Consider the following 21,990-nt stretch of genomic DNA (forward strand, 5'->3'; position numbering starts at 1 on the left):
AATGATGAGATAAATTGGGGTTTACTAGTTTTGTGCACATGATGGATATATGATTAATGAGTTATATAATTAGTGAATGGAGTTAAGTGTTTATTTTGAACGAATTTTGAAAGAAGAAACGTATTCATTGAAGATTCTTGTAGCTTTTGTGGAAATATTTGAATTGGGATTGTTTATAAAATAAAATCAAGAAATTAGTGTTTGTTAATATCGTTCAAATATTGTTATATTCTTAATGGCTATCGAAAAATTGAATCATGCAATCAATCGTACAATTATTTGTTTATATTCAATTTTATTATTATGTAAAAAATATTTTTCGATAACTATTTAAAAATCAATTTCAAATAAATATAAAAAAATTTAAAAAGAATAAAGAATAATTATATAATCATAATTTTTAAAAATTTCTGACGATTGTAAAACAAGTAAACAAATTAATATGTGAACAAATATTCAAAATAAATTCAAATATCTTTTAAAGGGGAAATAATTTATAAGAAGAAACGTGAAAGTTCAAGAAGAATGGATCATGGAGCACGTGTCAACACGTGGCCAGCTGTCTCGTCAGATCGTCTGACTCAAAAGCATAGACTGGTCTATATTTAAAGTATTGCGAGAAGAAATGAGTTATTTCCAGGATTCTCGAAAATCCGAGAAAAAGTAGGGAAAATAAAAAATAAGAAAGTAATAGAAACAAGTAAAGTAAAATAAATGAAAAGAGAAATGTTAGACATTAATAATTTTGATCGTAAAAAAGCTGAATAAAATTTTAAAGAGTGATTTTTAATATTGTTAAAAATTCGCAGGAAAGAAGAAAATAGAATAGAAAATAGCGAAAAATAAAATAAAATAAAAAGAATAACTTCGAGATAATGAAAATTTTCAGGTCGAAGAAGACAGAAACAAATAAAATTCAGAAATTCGATTAACAACTTCAATCGAAAAAGTCGGCAAAGTAAATAAATTTTGACTTGGAAAAGACAAAATAAAAGAAAATAACGTAACGTTTCCACTTCGAAAACGCAAAACAAAATAGAAATGATTTCAATTAATAACTTCAGTCGCGATTGAACAAAATTTTGATCTTGAAAAGATAAAATAAAGGAACATTGATCAATAACCTCGATTCTAGATTCTTTTTATAGAAACGCCATCCACTTACACTTCGAAAACAAAATGAAAAGGACTTTGGATCGATAGAACTTTCATGGTGATTGAACAAAATTTTGATCTCGAAAAATAAAAATTATAAGGAAAAATAATTTCGATCGATAATTTTGATTTCGATATCGAGGAAACAGATATATCGTAAAGAAGAAAACGAAATATTATAACTTCGAAGAATTGTTCATGGTGAACGGTCGAATAGATTTCGTTAAAGCAGTTTTCCATTCTTGGCGGATCGTGGACGAAGTCGATAGCAGAGACTCGAGCGATTCGAACGATATAATCCATGAGAGAGAGCAGAGAAGGGAGCGATACCGACGTTTCCTATTAAACGCGGACCGTGTAATTTTGCTATTGCGACGGGTCACCGATCGCGTATAATCCGCGATCCCCTTTTTTAGCATTCTACCGTGTTCCTTCTATTAATTTATTTGGAACAGATCGTAGAGATCGGAAGAAGTTTCTATCCGGAAAAAAAAGTGGAGAGGGAATCGATCGTGGAAAACGAACCGGAAGGAATTCGTTCTCCAAAGGGTCGGTTGATGAGGAGGGCCGTTTCTTTTGAAATGCGTAATTATACACGCTTATTTACATATGTCATATATACGTATATGCATATAGCTACGTATTTTTGGAGAGATAATGATTTGAAATAATAATAAATGAATTAACGAGAAATTGGTTCTTAAATGAAACTTTTATGAAAGAAAGATATCGAGTGTTTAATATTGCGTATTGAAAGCGAATAAATGATATAAGAATATAAGGTTCTTCTCTTATGTTTTTCTATTGTTTATTTTATATTGTGAAATAAACAATTAATTTTACATTACTTTTTATTATTCATAAATAGATTAGAATTTTATGTCAAAACAATTCTCTTTCATAACAATCTTCGAAACAAGCTTAAGAATATACTATTATATAAATTATATCAATGCAAAGAAAAGAAAAAATCTTGTTAAATCTCGTTTTACAAAGATAATATCGTATAACTTGCTAGAACTCGAAAGAACGTCATAACATAGAGCCACGTTCACGTTACAAACGAATGAAAAGGGATAAACGTGAGTTCATAATCGACACGTATATACCTAGACTTCTTTTTTTATTTTACGATAGTTACCGAAATACATTCAGCTGAATTTCATACGTGTTACATCTTTCTGTCGTCCAACCGCGATAAATGATCGACGCCATTACACAAGGAACTACAAAATTACGCCTCTTCTCGCACGTTTTGTTAAATTCGCTATCGGTTCGTTAACTCGACAAACCGACCTCTTAGTAATTTCTGAATGGACGACCTTATCGACCCTCTTCAACCCTGTTCGTCAGATCCTATTATGATTCACGATCTTCGAGAAATATTTTAAGAAAAATTTTGAAGCGAAAAAAGATTTTCCTTTTTTTATTTTCTAAGATGAGAGTTTAAAATTAGTTACGAAAATATGCTGGAAATTTTAATTAATCGATACACGATACGAATAATATTATTGTAAAATTGTAAGATTATATTTTTAATTTATTTTTATTTTAATTTTATATTTATAATTATTATAATTTTAAAAAATTTTTAATTACAATTTTATAGAAGTATGAAGAATGAGAAGGAATGTCAAAAAATTTTAAAATTATAGACATAATGTAAAAATGCAATTGTCTTAAATCCTAAATTAAATCTCTTCTCATGTGTACGTATCACTGCAAATCAAAGGATAGAGAAGACATATATAATGCAAAAGATAAAAAAAAAAGATTTTCAAATTTCAACATTTCTTCCCTGAATGTACACGTATAAATTATTATATAATACATTAATATTAAAAGTAAAAAGCAAAGTTTGAGAAAGAAAAAAAAAACCTATAGATTAAATTCTAATAAAGTTTCTGATTACATTATCGATTAAAATTTAAAATTACGCGTTTAAGAAACTCAAATTACGGATATTTATATTAAAAAGAGAAAAAAAAAAGATAATGCATTAATATTTTACCATACGCGACACCCAAACTAAATCTAAAAAGGAAACTAAAGTATACGAAAAGAAAAAAAAAAAGATCTAAATTGAATTTTATTCGCTAAAAATCTCTTGCGAATTTCAACAATTAATATATCACATACGCGATCATGAAGACTAACGAAGCCAACGTTAGGATCACTCTCGAACAGTTCGATAAAGTCAGAAACGGATAAGATGGTGTACAGAGCGTGAAGAAAAGAAATAAGAAAAGAAAAAGGGCGAGCGATATCTTGAGCAATCGAGTGCCGGATGAATGATGGAAGGGGATCGAGGATTCGACGTAGGAAGGTATTCGACTTCCAATAGAAACTGGCAGCGTGGAAGTTATCGGGTCCGCGGCGGAAAGCGAAGAAAACGGAGGCGGAAACCTTGGGGCGAGAGGATCGTGGACTGGACCAGGGCTCTGATCGCTTTCCTCTTCAGCAATGTTGGCATAGTATGCTTGGTGGTCGGTTACACCATAGCCGGTGCCTTCCTCTTCACCCATATCGAAGGTAGAAACAACCTGGACATAGTTGGAGACGTGATCAGGCTGAGAAACGTGACAGCTGCCACTCTCTGGGAACTTACCTCTAAGGTGAACATTTTTATTTAATATTTTATTTACTATTGTCGTGTAAAAAGACCGTTTCTCGTTTCCCGATATTGACAAGCCATTCCATTTATTTCTTTTTTTTTTTTTTTTCCTTTTTTCTATCACATTTTGTTTTATCGATAATGCTTTCTCTATTATTGGTTTAAGTTTCACGATTATACGTAATAGTTCGCGCGCAACGGTTTTTAATGATTCTCAAAACACTTTTTTTTTTATATTTTATGGTTAATTTATTGCTTTTTCGAAAGATCGAAAAAGAATTTGTGTCCACAAGTGTTTATAATGTTTAATAAAATACGATCGTAAAATTTGAATTTTATTACTTTTCTTATTTTTTTTTAGATTTTAAAGAAAATTTTACGTTCGATTTTATTTGAATTAAGTATCTATTTAAAAATTAATAAATTTTAGGGATGAGAAGAAAGATCTCTTGAAATATTCTTAGACACTTGAGAATGATTAAATTAAGGATTATATTATTAGAAGAATTAATTAAAGTTTGAATATTAGACCATAATAATTAGATTACTGAATTTTAGAATTTTAATAATAAATTATCATGATCGATGTTAAAACTTTAATCCTCTTGCTATAATTTATTCTTAAACTTTTCGAGTTTAAAAGTTAGACAGTTTTTATCGTATTTCTACCGCATGTTCGTAAAGGAGAACGTGTTTTCCGAGAGAATCTGGAAAGCGAAAGTGAAGGCGATCCTCGAGAATTATCAGAAGAAAATGGTAACGGCTATAAAAAATGGCTACGACGGCGCCGAAGAAAATAAAAGATGGAGCTTCGCCGGGGCGTTTCTCTATTCCCTTACTGTGATTACCACGATCGGTGAGTTTATTATTTTTATTTTTATAATGGTATAACCAAATTTATTTTCTTCTGACTTCTTTTATCGTTTAATTTTTTGCAATTTCGTCGAAAAATTTCGGATACAAAACGAGCGAGAAAAATTTCTATTCATATTTCTGTTCGTATATTTGTAAAACTTCAATTTTTCATTTGATATTTTTTAATTCGAAAGAAGAAAGGAATAAATTCAAAGAGATAAAAAAAGAAGAAGAAAAAAGAAGCTTGTAAAACTACTATCGAAATTTTCTTTTTTTTTTTTTCGCTTGGTTTTTTGTGGTTTGGTTGCAAGAAAGAATTGGTATTAAAAATATAACGAAATTCTCTATCACGTAAAAGCTTTGTTGGTTGAAAAACAATGCTGGAAAACAATACTGGTTGAAAAAAATAATTCATTAAAAAAATGATTAAATTTGTATCATATAAAAGTTTTATTTTGATTCAATTGTTTGTATTAATGTAATGAGCGAGATAGATTTATAACACAAAATTTTCATTCTTTGTTCAATTTTTTGCAACTTTTTTTTAAGAAAGTGCAAATTCTTTATATAAATAAATGAGAAAATAATTCGATTTTTAATCGTGCTTTTGAAAATATTATCTTAAATATTAAATTCTTTTTTCGCATCCCAAATATCTTAATTTTTAATCAATCATATCACATATTTTTTCATCACCACAATAAATTAAATAATACTTTAAGAAAAAACAAATTAGCTTTGAGAAAAAACAAAATTAACTTTTATTCTAATTCTTTATATACGTTTAAAAATTCTGAATTCTCTCACTTTTAACATTTTAATAAAAACGTATATCTAAAAGAATGAGAGATTATAAATAAGAGGAATCCCAGCTTATTCATTTTTTTCATTGCAAACATTCCAATATTTTTATATTTTTCAACGCATCTCAACAATTATAACCGAAAACACATTAATCTCCTCCTCCCCTCCCTTGTCGCAAACAACATCATAAATCAAGGGAACACGTACAACATAAACCCGAAACTAAACTCGCCAAGTTCAATTTTTTCACGCTCCTCGCGTTTTGCATAATCGCGGTTCCTCGACGTTAGAGAAAAGAAAATCGTGGTCACCGTTCTGAGCGAGAAAAAATCGAATAAAAGAAAAAAAAAAAACGAAAGAAGACGGAAGAGGAGGGGAGAAAAAAGAAGGGGGAAAAAAATAGATGCTGGAAACATTCGCGGGACACGGTAGTTTTCCCTTGACAAAGTTTAATGTTTCGCGTCGGGACGAAGCGAGACGCTAACCAGCTTGCAAAAAGAATGGTTAATGCCGAAAAGAGGAAACACGAGTGGCCTTTAACGTTTGGAACGTAGTCGTCGTCGTCGTCGTCGTCGACTCGAGGCGGAGGAACGTGTTTTCAAAATTCCATGAAGGGAATAGGAAGGGAAACACGTAGAGAGCTGCGATTTGCTCGAAAAATCTGCGAGCTCCCTTGTGGGAATGGGACGAAATTAAGTTAGGATCTGTGGATCTGTGCAACGAAGATTTTATGTTATTCCATTTCTCTTTTTTTCATTTATTTATTTTTTAAAAGCAGACGGAGTTGTTTTTTTTTTTTTTTTACATACGTTCTCATTAGGTAATGTAGGATCTTAGAGATTGAAATCTGGACAAATTTCAAATGATAGTGAGTCTGTGTGAGGCTAAGGGTTTATTTTAATCAGTGTGAGCTGACGTTGTGAAATTTAAAAATCGTATCGTAGTTATGTTTTAGTTTAGTTTTAATTCCACTTTCGATAATTATTGCTGTAATGTGATATTTTTATCACAACATTTGTCATCTTGATCGTAGAAAAATCATTTCTTTATTTTTTAGATACGAAAAAGAATACGATTTATCAAAAATTATGTTATTACGAGATAGATGGTAAGAAATACTTAAATATATTCAATCCAATCTTCCTCCCTTAAACAATAATATTTAAGAACATTTCTCTTATATCTTTACGAATAAGCGTCAATTATATCCATAGAGGTAGACATATCATGCAGATTTTCGAGATTAGAACGCTTAAATGAAATGAATTCGTATATATATATATATTTGTCTCTATTATTAATTGGATAAAAGTGAGCATAAAAATATAAAACTGTTTCTGTAATGCGTCCCGTAAACCTAGTTAAATTATCATTCCATTAAAAGTATACTTCTCCCTTCTCTCAATAACAATTTGCCAAATATTCTTTCACCAAATTATTATTCTTTTTCTGAAAAAGCATATAACGTCATAAATAATCGAATAATAATATCGCACACTTAACACTTAATCCTATTTCTTTCGAATCCGATACTCGTTCGCGTCAAATGTCTTAATACGGAGGAAATTCAAGGCGAAAAAAGTGAAAAACTCTGAAGAAGTTAATTACACAGTTTCGCATTTCCTCGATATCGGGTGGTGGATCGCGTGAACATCGGAGGAAAACGATTTTCGTACTTATACGAGGCGACAAGCCACGAATCATACGCGGGGGAGTTCGTTAAGCCGGAAATTAATTAACGGCCGAGACTGAGCCACCGGATTGGTCGACCTCCTGAGATTAACGAACCCACTCGAGGGGACGTTGATCTTAATCGATCTTCCGATCGACACTGTGTATCGTCGTCGATTAATTAATTCGTTGATTCCTCCTGTCCAGATAAAACGTTCAATCAGGAATTCTTTTATTAAAGTCGGTAAAAATTCGATTTTTACCGAAATTGTGTATTTCTTTAAGAATTAAATTTTAATTTGTTATTATTTAATTGGAATTTATAATAGAATTGCGAAAAAAAAAAGATTAAGATTAATACATTCGAAGTAAAACAATTCTCGAGAGTTATTCTTGAAAATAGATAAATAGATCAAATATCGTGTCGATCAAGTATCGACTAATTAAATGATTTTTAAATCTATTATATTATACATATATAGAAAATTTAATATTACATGATTTTATTTTTGTATCTAATTTTATTTTAACCTTAATTTCATATTTTAATTTTATATATTTTAGAAGAAAAGGATCATTAATATGTAAATTGAAATTAAATACTTTAGAATTTAACCATTTATATCTATAATTTTTCAGGCATTTTCAATAATCTAAAAAAAAAAAAAATGTTTTCTCGTAATTTTTTTACTATTTTTATTCGAATATAAAAATACTATCGTAAATTTTAGATTTCACAGAATTTTTAAATCGATATCAAAACGAATTAAACGAATATATACATATATATATACAATCATATACGTACGTTATATCAATTATGTATTATCATTAATGTGTTAAAAATTAAAATAATCTAATCACATATCCATAAATAATCATCCATTCAGATTTAACGTTTCATACAATTTGTTCAAATCGTTTCTTTTTCGTTCTCAAACGGCGAACGATAAAACATATCTCACTCCACATCCGACAAAAACGTTCTACTAGAGATCATAATCGTTTGTCGGAGTACGCTCGAAACAGGAGTACTAAAACAAAAGTGGCAAGATCCGTTTTAGCTACGCGATTAATTATACTAAAAAGCGGGCGGTATTCGGCGCCAATTGTCGGGCGAATTTAAAGGATGAAGCCGATAACGAGACGGACCGGTTTACACGAGAGACTTGGTCTCGAGTTTATCTGCAAGTTTGTCCCTCGTTACAGAAATTGCGCGTCGTTCGATCATTTGGGTACACACAGTCCTCTCCTTTAAACCGTTAAACTTTCATCCTATTATTATCTTAACTGAAACCCTCTTAGTCGAGAAGAGAGAGAAAGACAGAGGGATGATCGTCGATTAAAAATATCTCAAAATCACCGATCGTTGACCGTCTCAAACGCGTATAAATCAAATCGTTCGTTCCATCGACATACTTGTATTTATTATACTTTTATTACGAACGAGTGGTATTACAATAAGTGTAAATTTTTTTAATCGGAGGAGAGAAATAATTGTTTAAATATAAAGAAAATACATGATTTTACAGTTTTTCTTTTGAAATAAATGATTCCTTTTGGCTTTTTCGTTTTAATATAAATGAAAGATATTTTTTTTTTCTTTTTCTTTAGTTTCTTCGTTGATTTTGGAGTAAAAAGATAAATTCTGAAATTTCTTTAAGAGTTCTTATATATATATTTATTTAGTACAAAAAGATTTCTTTCGCGCTTCTTTTCCAAAATAAATAATTTCTTTCTAAATAAACGTTTTTTAAATTCTTTAATTTCAGTTTTTCTTTTTTTTTTTTTTAGTGAAAAAGTTTTCATTTGATCCTCTTTCTTCGCGAAGTAAAAATTTTCTTCGCGTTTCTTCTTTGGAACAAATATAAAAGTCTCTTTTATATCTGTTTCCTTCTTGCGACAAGAATGGAAGAGAGACTTTTCGAAAAGAATTTTTATTTTTCTGAAAAGAAATATCTTCCCTTCCGAAATATCTTCCCTTCCGAAATATTATTTTGAGAGAAAGATTCTTACTCCGACAAGATGTCTTCATTTTTCATTTTTTCTCCAAACGATATTTAAATTTAGATGTTAGAGGAATATTTAGGCAATAAAACGATCTTTCCGCCTATGTGACGGAAATCGACTCTTCGTTCGGCCTTCGATGATCTTGCCTCCAATATGAGTCAATTAATTTCCGATTCATCGTTGACCGCGTTTCCGAAGGACGTGTTTAGGCCGACCCAACGACAGCTTGTCCGATACGTTCGAAAATCCACGAGCAAAAACCTTGGAACAATCTCAAATTCCGATGATCCTCTCACCATTCGACATATAAACAACATCCAGAACCGATACGACGCGATCTTAAATCACTGGAACCTCTAATAAGCTGTCTGTACGTTTCCGCAAGCTAAGCAAGATGAAACGTGGACGATGGAAATGGGGCTGGAATAGCAAAAACGTAATAAATTCCGTGTATCGTATAGGAAAGTGGGACAGAGAGATCGAAATCGAAAGAAACAGCGATATCGATAACGAACGCGCCTTTATCCAACGTATAAATCATTCTTGAGCGGAAAAATTCTGGTGGATGATAGAAGAAACCTGTGCAAACTCGTACAGTATCGCTAGGGATCCCTAGATTTACAATTTATGGGATAAATCCGTAACACGTTGTTTTCACGTAATTTATATGTTAAATTTCGTAGAAAATTTTCTTGAAAAATTAATTGTTTCTTCAAATTTCGATATAAAAAGACACAAATTTTAAAGATTCAATAGATCTAATTTATTCAATAAAAAAATATTTTTTTCTCTTGATATACGATTTCTAATTTATAAACGACTCATTCGACTTCTCCTTTCTTTATACATATTCTTGTAAAACATAAAATCTATCTAGACGTTAAAATCTCTTTAGCCATTTCATCCTCATTAATAGTAGTAGAAATAGTTATATGGTTTATTTCGTGGAGAAAAATTGTACGTTGAAAGATCGTCGTAATCGGCCACCTTCGCTTCTTTTTGCACGCGTATCACGTCATCCGTGATATTTCTTTTTTTAGACAAAGTAAATCGAGGGTCGTTGGTGGATAGAGGGAATTAACTATGCGAATTTTTAGCACGGATAGAGGAATGCAGGTGTAGGCGAGCGCGCGGGCGCGCGCCACCTTTTAATTAATTCCGGGGCTCCCTCCCTCCCATGTGCTATCACCCTCTTCTGGATTCGAGACGAGACACCCCCTGCTATCCACTTTATCTCAACCGTGATTACAGGCCAGCAGCATCAGCCTAAAAGGGTCGACTAGTCGACAGGCAGATCGATTCGCGAGCCGACCGTAGCTTGGCTAATGGTAACCGCTTTTGGGACGCGAGAAAATTTGGAGCCGCGCGAATTTGGGCGTTGAAGGGGAAGGAAAGGATTGGTGTAAGGATTGGTGATAATAGTTTGAGGAATAAGACTATGGATAGTGATGCTCGAAATTGTTATTATCTCTTAAGGAAATTATAATAGGATTTTAATTTTCTTCTTGATTTTGGAAATGTTCAGGAAGAATCTAGGAGAATTTGTTGTTATTTCAAAGTGTGGAATATCTTATGATTTTAGGAGTATCAGGTATTTTATTATAGGAATGATTGACTATTAATATTATTTGACGAATAGATGGATAATTGAACTTGGATGCTCACGTATTTAAAATTGGATTATGTGAGAATATTATATTATATTGGAGAAGTTGAACTTACGAATAATTTAGAGATCGAATATCTGAATAATTAAATAATCTAAATAATTAAATATTTAGAAAATTTTAAATATAAAACATGAAATTATTGAATGGTTCAATTATAATCGAATACTTGATACATTTTGATAAGTTTCGCATAAGAATACACATATAATCGATCAATAAAATATTTAATAAACGCATAATTGGGCGATATAATTGATCCCCTTTCTCCTCGCAAGAAATAGAATTCGTTCTCTCGCGCATCCCGAGATGAATTCCATTAATCAAAAATGAAATTCGAATTAGGGGATCGTGTCGCAAAGAGATAGTCGGAAGTATCGTGAGCCGATACGAAACACATAAATCATCGAAGATCCGCGTAATCAACGTGGCGTGGCGATCATTGACGGATCGGGGACATTAGTGGCGGTGTAACGCGACGCCAAGGAATTATTGGCGATTAACGGAAAATACCTGGAACCGATGTGTCTTGGTAGGCCGATGGGACACGAGATCGTTACACTACGAACTGATAATTTCGCTGTGGACCGACCAATCAATTATCTAGATTAATAGCGGTATCCCCGATAATTCGTGGACGGACCACTTTATTTGCCTAGCAATTTATTAATAATTCACGTGAACTTTCGCGTTCTCTTGATTCTCGTTCATGCATGCATAACGAGAAACCGATCTTCCGTGTTCATTCCCCCCTTTCAATCCTATTGATCACGAGTGTGTGGTGTTTAAATTAATTTGAAAATTAATTACTTCGAATGTTTATAAGCATAAAAATATCAGAAACGAGTACATATTACGTTCCTATTATTTATTTGTTTACTCTCGTTTGTAAATTGTAATAAATCGAACCTAACCTACAAACCAAGCAGAAATAATACGAACAAAATCATTAACCTCTCCAAATGTAAAAACTTTAAATATTTTACAAAAGAATACTCATACTTTCCAGAGAGTATCGTACTTCCCAATAAAAAAGAAATATGATTTCTTTACGATCTTTATCAAGAAACTTTTGGGAACCTGTGAAAACCGACATAGCGATCGCCATAAAATTGAATCGATGAATAATAATAATAAAAATGGCTGAAATCGTGTCACATCCATAAGTATTAAATATCCTTGTTTTATGAGATGAAAGAATCCATCCGAAATCGAAAAAAAAATAAAAATGAACGACAAGAAGAACAGGCGGAAAGCTCGGCGGTGCGAGTGTACGATTTAAAAATCGGCGAACACTGAATAAGTGATGCGTTGTCGACAGTTTCCATTCTTTCTTCCTTTGTTGTTCCTTTAAATTTTTTTCAATTACCATTGGATTGCCTCTATTAACAAAGCTTCGATAGAATATATTTCGCCGCGTTATTTTTTTCCTTTTTTTTTTATATTCCATTTCTTTTTTCTCCCTTTTTTTTCTATTTCACGATTTTCTCTCCATTCCCTTTTCCTTTCCTTGTTTTTTCTTCTTCTTTTTTTTTATCTTTCTGTCGTTTAGTACATCATATTAGTGCGAAACGTGTGCGTAGAAATGGAAAACATGGAAATATCGAAAGCGCAGGAAAGGCCAATAAAGCCGGAATTTCCAGGCCTCTGGATTATTTATGTTCCGAGCCGCTTTATTATAATTTATCGACAATTCACGGCACGATGATTTGTTTAACATCGTACGAGCTATCAGAGGCTTTGAGTTTCCGATATCCGGGCTTGGACCGCTGATTTAAATTCAAACGATTTTTTCGAAAAAGTATTTTTTCGTATCTTGTAGAACCAACTACTTTTTCTTTTTTTTTTTTTGCATTTTTTTTTTATCAGTACATATCCTATATATATAAAATCAATTAACGAACGAACTAGTCGTTTCTCGATTATTTTAATAGATATAGATATATTAGTTTCCTAAATCTCATTTTTATTATTCTCATCTTAACTCGAGTTATATACAGATTTACAAAAAATAGGGAACAAAAACTTAACAGCGTTCACCAGAAAAATTCAGCCTCTTCGAGACTATTGTTCCACGAAGAATGAGTTATTCGAGCAAGTTTGAAAAGCGGAAGCAGAAATCCGGCAGTCGGCGAAACCCGGCGCGAGAAAGGGCGGTAAACAATTTTAACAGCCGGTCCTCGATATTCACGCTCCTTTCCACTTTCGTAATCCCTCGAATACGATCCATAATTCGATGGAACAACACTCCCGGAACGGTCGTGCAGTTACTCTTGGAGAAAAAAAGAAAAAAAAAAAANAAAAAAAAAAAACTCGATCGAATAATATCTCGGACAATATCGTTTCCAACTTTTCAACCGAATCGATGAATTTTCCTTCTCCCTTTTGCCGATCTTTTTATGCGATACGCAGCGGGTGTCGAACGGTCGGTGTAAACTTATAGTTGATTAAGTAATAAGATAGACAGATAATGCGAGAACATGCTCGATCAAGCATTCCTTTCTTTTCATAGTCGTTCAACTTTACCGCGGTGACTGATGACCGCTGATGCAGGGGGATTTTAATTAAAATGCTTGACGGGGATGACGATGGTAGAAAAATTTTTCGGAGCTGTGGATGAGAGAAAGTTTGTTTTCACATGAATTGAATCTCTTTTTTTTTTATTATTATTATTCGTTTTTGATTTTAGGAATAGGATCTTCTTCTAGAAAGATTAGCGCTTTGAAGTTGAATTTTTTTTGTTATTATTATTATAAATCGGTGACAATGACAACGAATTTTTCACGATTACGGATGAGAGAAAATTTATTTTGTAGAAAAGGAGTATCTTCTTGATGATAAAATTCTTGTTTGTAAAAAAAATCGTTTGATGGTATAAATATTTCCTGAATTATCCTATTTATAAATATTAAATATTAAAAAAAAAATGATTTTAACGTTCATCTCATTTGTTATTTAAATATTTTTACGGAAAGCGAATTTATTATTTTTAAAAAATGAAAAAAAAATTCACTATAGATATTGTAGAGAGGAAAAAATGAAGAAAATGGGAACTGATTCGGTTCACAGGTTACGGGAACATTTGTCCAAAGACGAAATGGGGCAAAGTGGTGACCATAGTATATGCCATAATAGGCCTGCCACTTTTCTTGCTCTATCTAAGCAACATTGGTGACATTCTCGCGAAAAGCTTCAAATGGACCTATGCTCGCTGCTGTCTGTGCAAGTAAGCTTCTTCTTATTTTGCCCATTTCTATTTGTCATAGATCGTTACAGAAATGTTTAGACCTCGAATTATTTAAACTATTGTTTTTATAGTATCTAACAATTAATAAAAGAAATTCGAGATAGAAATTCTTTTTTTTTTTACATTTTGAATAATCTTATTATTTTTTATAATTATACATGTAATAATAATTAATTTTTTTTCTTTTAAAGGTGTCGCAGAAGACCAATAGAAATGGCACCAAGAGGAAGTTTGCAAAATGGTGCAGATATAAGGACAAATCATTGGCAAGTAAGTTTTTTTAAAATTTCATTAAAGTTAATTTATAATCTATTACAAGATGTTTTCCTCTTTACCAAAAGATTTATAGTTATTCTGAAAAAAAAGTATTTCCTGTATCATAAAAAATTTTAAAATAATTATAACTTCAAATAATTTAATTATCTAAAATAAATATATATGTTTGTTATATAATTTATATGTTGTCAGTATATATGTTTTCTGAACTCGAATTCCAGAATAAAGAATAGTTATTAAAATATTCAAAAAATTAATTTAAAAATTATTATACAAGTTGCATTTTTCATTATAAAATTTTACGATAAATTACGAAGTTTTTGTCAATAGATGGTTGACATGCATGGAAAGGAGATTGACTCGATTAGTGTAGATAAGGAAGTTTCGATAGAGAGTGATGAATCGAAAGAAGATGACGAGAGTAGTTATGATCCACAACGTGTCACAGTTCCTTTGACGCTCTGCGTTGCCATAATGGTCGGGTGAGTGTCATTATTTTCTATTAAATTATAATTATATGATACATTATGTATATACTTTGAAATATAAAAATCTCTCACGTTATTACATGTTCTATAAAGTCTTCATAGATTTTTATACATCTTTTAAAATTTAGATTAAATTTTAAAATATAAAGAGTCAAATATACAAGTTGTTATAATTTTTTACCGAAAAATATTCCATATAAAAATTATATATAATAGAGATTAAAAATATGAAAATTATATTTTTCGATGAAAATATTTTTATTTTCTTTTTTATTTACATTATAATTTATTTTATTCTTGTTCACGAGAAACATTCACGTGTAGAAACATAAATTCATTAGTATTTTATTCATAATAATTTCGATCATTCGATCATGAAATAATTCAAGTATATGAATTATGATTCTATGGTTATACATATATATGTATAAAATATAATAAATTCGAAATTAATGAACTTTTGTTCGAAAACCGATAAATCGTGTTTTATCGTCGAATTATCAGAAATAATTTAAATACAGCGAGGATCGATACGCGAAGTCACTCTTTATATTTAACATATTATATAATGTTTCTTAAGTTTTTACACGGAAATATCATCCAATGAAACGAAAGTTTATTTCTTGTTTTTTTTTCTTTTACTTAAAAATAAACAATCAACAGTATTGGAAATGAAAATTCATTTCCACAGAGAAGAAAATTTATCATAAGGAAAATTGAATATAGAAATCGTGAATAAAACATTTATTATTTTTAACTGTTATTTTTAAATATAGATCAAATTACAAATCTGGAGAACAATTTATTTTTGAAACTTTCATTTCACGTTATTTTTAATACTCTTTAAAAAGAAAATTTCATTGTCGTTTTCACACAATGGACTTTTAATTGTAATTTTTATCCGTGATTGATATTTTTTAATTAAAATTATAAATGCTATTTCAATAGAAATAGACGTTTCTATGTCACAAAAAAAAAAGATTAATAAATAAAAGATAATCTCGTAACCTTTTTATTTATCAATTTGAAATAAGGAGAATCTCGCGTATCAGGAATGACCGTGTCATTTCTTCGAGAAATGTTTCAGGTATATTTGGGGCGGAGCCATTTTATTCTCCGAATGGGAAGACTGGAATATGTTGGACGGTTCTTATTTCTGCTTCGTCTCCTTGTCGACCATAGGTTTCGGCGACATCGTGCCAGGTGACAAAATCTACGCGGCCCAGGGTCTCGATTTATCCTTCATCTTCTGCTCCATGTATCTAATGCTTGGTGAGTGGCGACCGATCTTACATTTTTATCGGATTTGACGTTTAATGTTTCCCTAAAATTCCCTACAGAGATCCATTTTTCGACTTTCGTTTCTTTTTTCTCTCTCTTTGATTTTTAATGAAATGTACTCGTTAAGTTTACAAAGTAATTTTTCTTTTTTTTTTTTTTTAATTATTTATCCGTAAAAATTTCATTTCATTTCATATTTTCGTATCGCACAAGTAATTAAGAACAATATTATGTTTCTAATTTTGCGAATATTAAAATTTTTTTGCCTCCTCTAAAAAAAAAAAATTAAAATTTTCGATATAAGAAGTAATTTCTCTCAGAAGTAAGGCCTCATGAGCAAAAATTCCATTCCACACATCCGACCTATTTTCTCACGAAGAATCACCCCTTTTTCTACCACTTAAAGCGAACCACTCTTGCGCATCATCCACAACAGGCTATTTTCTCCACGCGAGCCCTTAACAACACCCCTCGCATTTAAAATTTTTTTTAAATATCAAAAATAATCCTCGAGATAATCTTTCTTTCCCCTAAAATTTTCAAAATAAATAATTAAATTTCCACCCTTCCCAAAAAAAATAATCGTTCTCGAAAATAAGGCCTTATCCGCAAAAATTCTGCTCCACGCATTCGACCTATTTTTCCCCTATGAAAGAATCACTCCCCTTCTCCCACCATTTAAAGCATCCCAACCCCACGTGCATGGATCCTTAACACGCGTCGAGGGTATCTCGTACGAAACCTTGCATACGAATATTAGATGAAAGATGGTTAAACCGTCGTATCGCGAAAATCTTGACTGGAGTTAATAATTCGTGATTATATCGTGGAAAATTTTAAATGCGACAACGAACGAAGTCCCAAACCTCGAAGAAATCGTGTTTCTATTTTCCTATTCTCTATAAATAAACGGGTTACGACCGGTCATCGAATTTCGGATCCACGATTCCGACAGTGCCCTCGTTGTTCCCATGATTTATCATTGTGTCAGACTCGATCACGTTGAAAATAGAAATTGGTCTCTGATTTCTCGATGCGATTCCGTGATTGATAGATCGTAATGATTTTTATCGCTTTTCATTTTCTTTTTCACCGATCCTTTTATTCTCCGGATATATAATTTCTATTTTTATTTACAACATTCATATTTCTGTTCGTATTTCATTAGATGCGCTATCCTTTTTTTATTTACTTTTTTTTTTCATGATTTTATGACCATGGAATGCTTCTAACAATTTGCCATTTGTTTTCCGTTTGTACCGTTGTTAAAACTCGTTGATTAATTTTATTTCATCCCGTAAATTTCTATTCTGTTTCATATTAATTCGTGATAATTTAGGAAATTAGGATAATTTAGGATCTATAATATATATATATATTAAGAGATATACAGAATTAATCAGTGTTAAGTCACAGTTCTATGAAAATGATTCGAGTAGTTCTATGAAAAGGATTCACAATTAAATTGAAGAATCCTTTTTGTTTAATCAAATTTTCAATCGACAAATCAATCGAGTAATTATTTATTTATCGATTAACTATTTGTTTTTTAATTAATTTATCGTTTATTTATTATAGACTGCGAATACAGCGACCTTATACAAAATTCAAATAATACAAAAATTTATAAAAGTACGTACGATATTTTGTGCAAAGAAGCACAAAATATTCACAAATATTATGATGTTTGAAGAGTAATCTTTATTTATATCCTGTTCTTTTAATCACATTAAAAGTAAAAACTTGGTGGAAAAAGAAAGAAAGGAATGAAATAAAAAAATCGGTGAAGATCAAAATTTATCGATGCACGAAACACGGATACACGTGTACGAGCCGAGTGTTCAGTGGACGAACACGGAAACCGAGATCGTAATTGTTTCTTTGGCAGAGCGACAATTGAATCGCCGTGGATTTCCGATGGAACACGTGATGTTGCGTGGCCAGACTTGATCGTTTTCAAAGAGCTCGACAGCTTTAATTCGTCCAACTGTACGAAATATCCACTTCAAACAATAACTATTCAACGATTAAATTTCTATACGCGTGTATTTTGTGATACCGTGTAAATTTGATATATTCTATATATCGAATAATATTTTGAAAAAATCTAAAGTTATTCTAAAATTTATCTGAGAATTAAGAGTGGATTCTTTAATTTCGATCCTAGAAATTAGAAGAATTTATGATTTTTTTTTTAATTTTTCTAAGTTACAAATACATGATGAAAGTAAAAGATAATTAGACATAAAAAAAAGTGTTTTATGAAGAAATTGTAATAAAAATTAGCAATGAGAAATTCCTGGTTACAATTTCAATTTTTTTTTAATTCGAATTATTCGATCGGACAAAATTATCGAGAATTCTCAATTATTTATATAAAAATTTCTAATGGAAAAAGTTTTCAACTATAAAATGAAGAGAAGTAAAATTTCGACATTGTTCAGTTACATATTTTCAATTGAAACTCACACGAATTCAAAACATATCAAAAAAAAAATTTCTTTAATTTCAAAATTCAACTTTCCACGTTACAATTACTTAAAATTTCTTATTAAAAAAAAATAATAATAAATAAAAATAAAAATTCTCAAGATGTTTGAGTATTAAACTTTCTCAAAAATTTTTAAAATTATTTTTATTTTATCTCCAGTTTCTATAAAATTCCTCAGTTCTTGGAATGATAACACGAGCGTGGTGCGCACTTCCGCCGTGGTTAATGAATCGGGGATTCCAAAGTGTCGCGAAGCGTGTCAAGGGTCAGGAGGATCGATCGCTTTTTAACCGTGCGCCACTTTGTACGTGTCGAGACAAAAGTTTGACAACCGGTCCAGTATCTTTCTCTCTCTCTTCACCTGTCGAGGTTTACCTCGTATCGTGGTCGAGAGGGAAGGGAAATTCGATTTTTTTCGATTGACGTTTATGCGACGATGCCTCGAATCCTTTGAAACGGCGCTTTTAGTAGCGTAGAATTGACGGCCATTTTATAACATTCTAGTGTTGTCGAATGAGTGTATCACGAATATCGAGATGTTTCTTCTAATAAATTGTGCGATAAGTGGCCGGGTTTTAATTTTATAAAAAACTAGCAAACCAAAATAAGTCAAAAGAAGAGAATAAACGTTTTTAAGTTTCGCTTTCAAACTGAATCAAGTTTGACGATTGTTCAATACAAATGAAATTTTCAATTGGATATTATAATTGATCGACACATTGATGATTGACTTTTATAGAGGATAAAGAAATCGTATTAATTTTCGAATTTCTTAGAAGCTAATTTTTACCTTTCTAATACGAGTGAAGCGTTAAAATTATTGTACTCGTAATTTTATTATTCGTTCCTATATTAATATCATAGGGATAACTTTTAGGTATGGCGTTGATCGCGATGTGCTTCAACCTGATGCAAGAGGAAGTGATCGCAAAGGTGCGCGCATTCGTGCGTACCGTTAAATATATATTCCGATGCGACAGGTGACCATAACGAGCCTCAGCCACGTTCTGCGCTTCTGCAACATCCGGTAAGTCGAATTCCTCCTCATTTTATTCATGATCCATCCTTACGTCAGAACCAATTCTGGTTTGGGATTGCTTTTCGTGGATAACGCGGTGCCCGAACGAAATTTAAAGAGAAAGATGTCGGATATATTTTTAAAAATACTGGAATACTGGAAATCTCGCGATTTGGAAAATGGGGAAAGATTAAAGAAGTTCTTGACAATTTCAATAATAGGGATAAATATTAATTTTTTAATATATTAATCTTATAATATTATAAATATCGAGAAACGTAATTTAAACAACTTTATAATGAAAATTATTTGACGTATCATTTTTTAAAAATTTTATAAAAAAAAGAAAAGAAGATATAAAAATACAATTTATAATGATTTACTTCTTTATTCTTTCTTAATTTTTCACTTATCGAGAAGCACTGATAAATGTCTTTAAACATTTAAGACGACAAAAAATCATGTAAAAAGTGTAAAAAAACTCAAAGTCAGAAAAAGTAATCGAATCGAATTAAATGAAAAGAAAACAAGATTTTTGTAAAATTCTGTTTTCGCACAATTAAGGTCAATTCACGACCTGAATCGAGCTTACGAGAGAGTGACGATGACTGTCTCAACAGACCATTCCCTGTAATTTGGTTTATGCTTTAATCTCGCCGATAAGAAAATCGGCGGAAATCCCTGCCACGTGATAAATGCGATAGATGCGCGCGGTATTTTCGAAAAAATGCCACCGTCTTCCGGTTGATGGTGGTTGTCAAACGGAGAGAGAAGTTGTTTCCGTCTGGTACGACTCGCGGAATAGATAAAGGACGGGCAAAAAAGTAGATAGATAGGGTGAAAAATGAAGTCTTCTTTCGAGAGGAAATATAATGGAGGCGTGAAAACGATCGATCGGAGGGAATTTAGCGCGCCGAAAGATCGAGGTTAGACTCTCGTTTACGCTTTCAAACACATCGCTTTCATTTCCTTCGAACGATGAAATATCCATCATCAGCAGAAATTTTCTTATAACTGCTGCTTTATCGAATTAGATTGCTAATGACGGATAACTAATATTTCATTGGAATTTATTTAAAATTATAATATTATACTTTGTCAATTTTAACGATCGAATGTTTTTTTCTAGTTTAAAGGTATCTACTTTTATAACATTGTAATATTGTATCTCGTGTTTTAATATAACTAAGCAAGAAGATAAAAAAGATAATAGATAATTAAAAATAAGAAGCATTATATCGAAAAAAAATAATACATTAAAAATATTTTAAAATTTATAAACCCATAAATTTAATAAAAAGATAAGATAAAGATCGGTTAACCGAAATATAATTTCTTGAGAAGAAAAGTATTTTTTTTTTTCTTTTTTTAACATACTTTCATCAAATTTAACGAACTTTTAAGAGGTTAAGTACCAAGAAAGTGGTCAGTGGAACTCTCGATTCGAATAAACTTTCCTAAGGAGGAAGAAAAAGAAAAAAAAAAAAGATTTTGAAACGATGTCTCGAGAATTGCAGACGAATCAGCGAATATCGCGAACTTTCGTTAGACAACGTCGTCTTTTTCGGCTATTAAAGCCTGCTTTGGAGGAGACATAGCCCCGGGTGGAGTCGCTTTAACGCCAACTACGAAACTCTTCTTCGAAGGAATTAGGTATTAGTGCATCTTTAGGACGAGCATATAGTAACTCTACCGAGGAAAATAAGCATAAGCTTTCAGAGAAAGCGGTCCACCGTTTCAAGAGGATATTCTACTATCGCTGTACACATAAGTACGTATATCCATATAATATTCGAAAGGCTTAATGAACGAGTGATAAAAAGTAAAAAGTCTTAGGCTACTTATCGAACAAGAATGTTTCATTTTTCTGAACATCTCTTTAGAAACATTAAATCCAAGATATCTCTTTAGAAACATTAAATCCAACAATTAAAAGACACATACAAGATTTACATTACAGATACAATTTCTTCTTGAATTTCTATAATATAAAAAATATTTTATAATCAAAAAAAAAAATCAAATTTTGTAAATAACTTAAAGTCAGGCAAGTCTCTTATTTCTCCTGAAAAATTTGCACTTAGTGTTTCCTTCAAGAAGCTTTCAATTTATGATAGAAAAACAATGTATGTCGTTCGAAAAAAAATTGGAGAAAAGAATAGGCCGAAATGGAATTTCACAAGTAGAATCGTAAAAGTGATTGGAATTGTTGAAATTCATAGTTGTTGAATGAAAGGAATTTGCCATTTTGCCAGTGAAGAGAGATGCGGCGCGAAAATTATGATTCTATCGGGAAGATTGACGCGACGTCTGTTACGCAAACAGGGAACGGAAAAGGTGATTTTCGTTTTCCTTTCTTCTATCTTTCTCTTTTCCCCTCTTCCCATTCCCCTCCGGAAAAAAATTTGAAAGG

The 21,990-nt window shown here is 31.3% G+C and overlaps 1 protein-coding gene across 1 annotated transcript; it reads left to right on the forward strand.

Annotated features, from left to right (window-relative positions):
• Nucleotides 1-833: 833 nt before the first annotated feature.
• LOC122717011 lies at nt 834-19,572 on the forward strand. The gene is made up of 8 exons (XM_043940647.1): nt 834-2,676; nt 2,765-3,770; nt 4,454-4,625; nt 13,846-14,002; nt 14,215-14,293; nt 14,630-14,776; nt 15,875-16,059; nt 19,437-19,572. The coding sequence occupies exons 2-7, from the start codon at nt 3,447-3,449 to the stop codon at nt 15,992-15,994; spliced, it is 999 nt and encodes a 332-aa protein (XP_043796582.1). The 5' UTR covers nt 834-2,676; nt 2,765-3,446; the 3' UTR covers nt 15,995-16,059; nt 19,437-19,572.
• Nucleotides 19,573-21,990: the final 2,418 nt, after the last annotated feature.

The sequence above is a fragment of the Apis laboriosa genome, unplaced genomic scaffold (genome assembly GCF_014066325.1).
Source record: "Apis laboriosa isolate Shangri-la unplaced genomic scaffold, ASM1406632v1 scaffold4_cov146, whole genome shotgun sequence".
Classification (NCBI taxonomy): Eukaryota; Metazoa; Arthropoda; class Insecta; order Hymenoptera; family Apidae; genus Apis; species Apis laboriosa.

Bases quoted from the DNA above. Each gene is read 5' to 3' on its own strand.
- LOC122717011 (XM_043940647.1), top strand. From the start codon at position 3,447: ATGATGGAAGGGGATCGAGGATTCGACGTAGGAAGGTATTCGACTTCC. The intron at 14,003-14,214 runs GTAAGCTTCTTC...TTTCTTTTAAAG, and splicing joins GCTCGCTGCTGTCTGTGCAA to GTGTCGCAGAAGACCAATAG. The intron at 14,777-15,874 runs GTCGGGTGAGTG...GAAATGTTTCAG, and splicing joins CGCTCTGCGTTGCCATAATG to GTATATTTGGGGCGGAGCCA.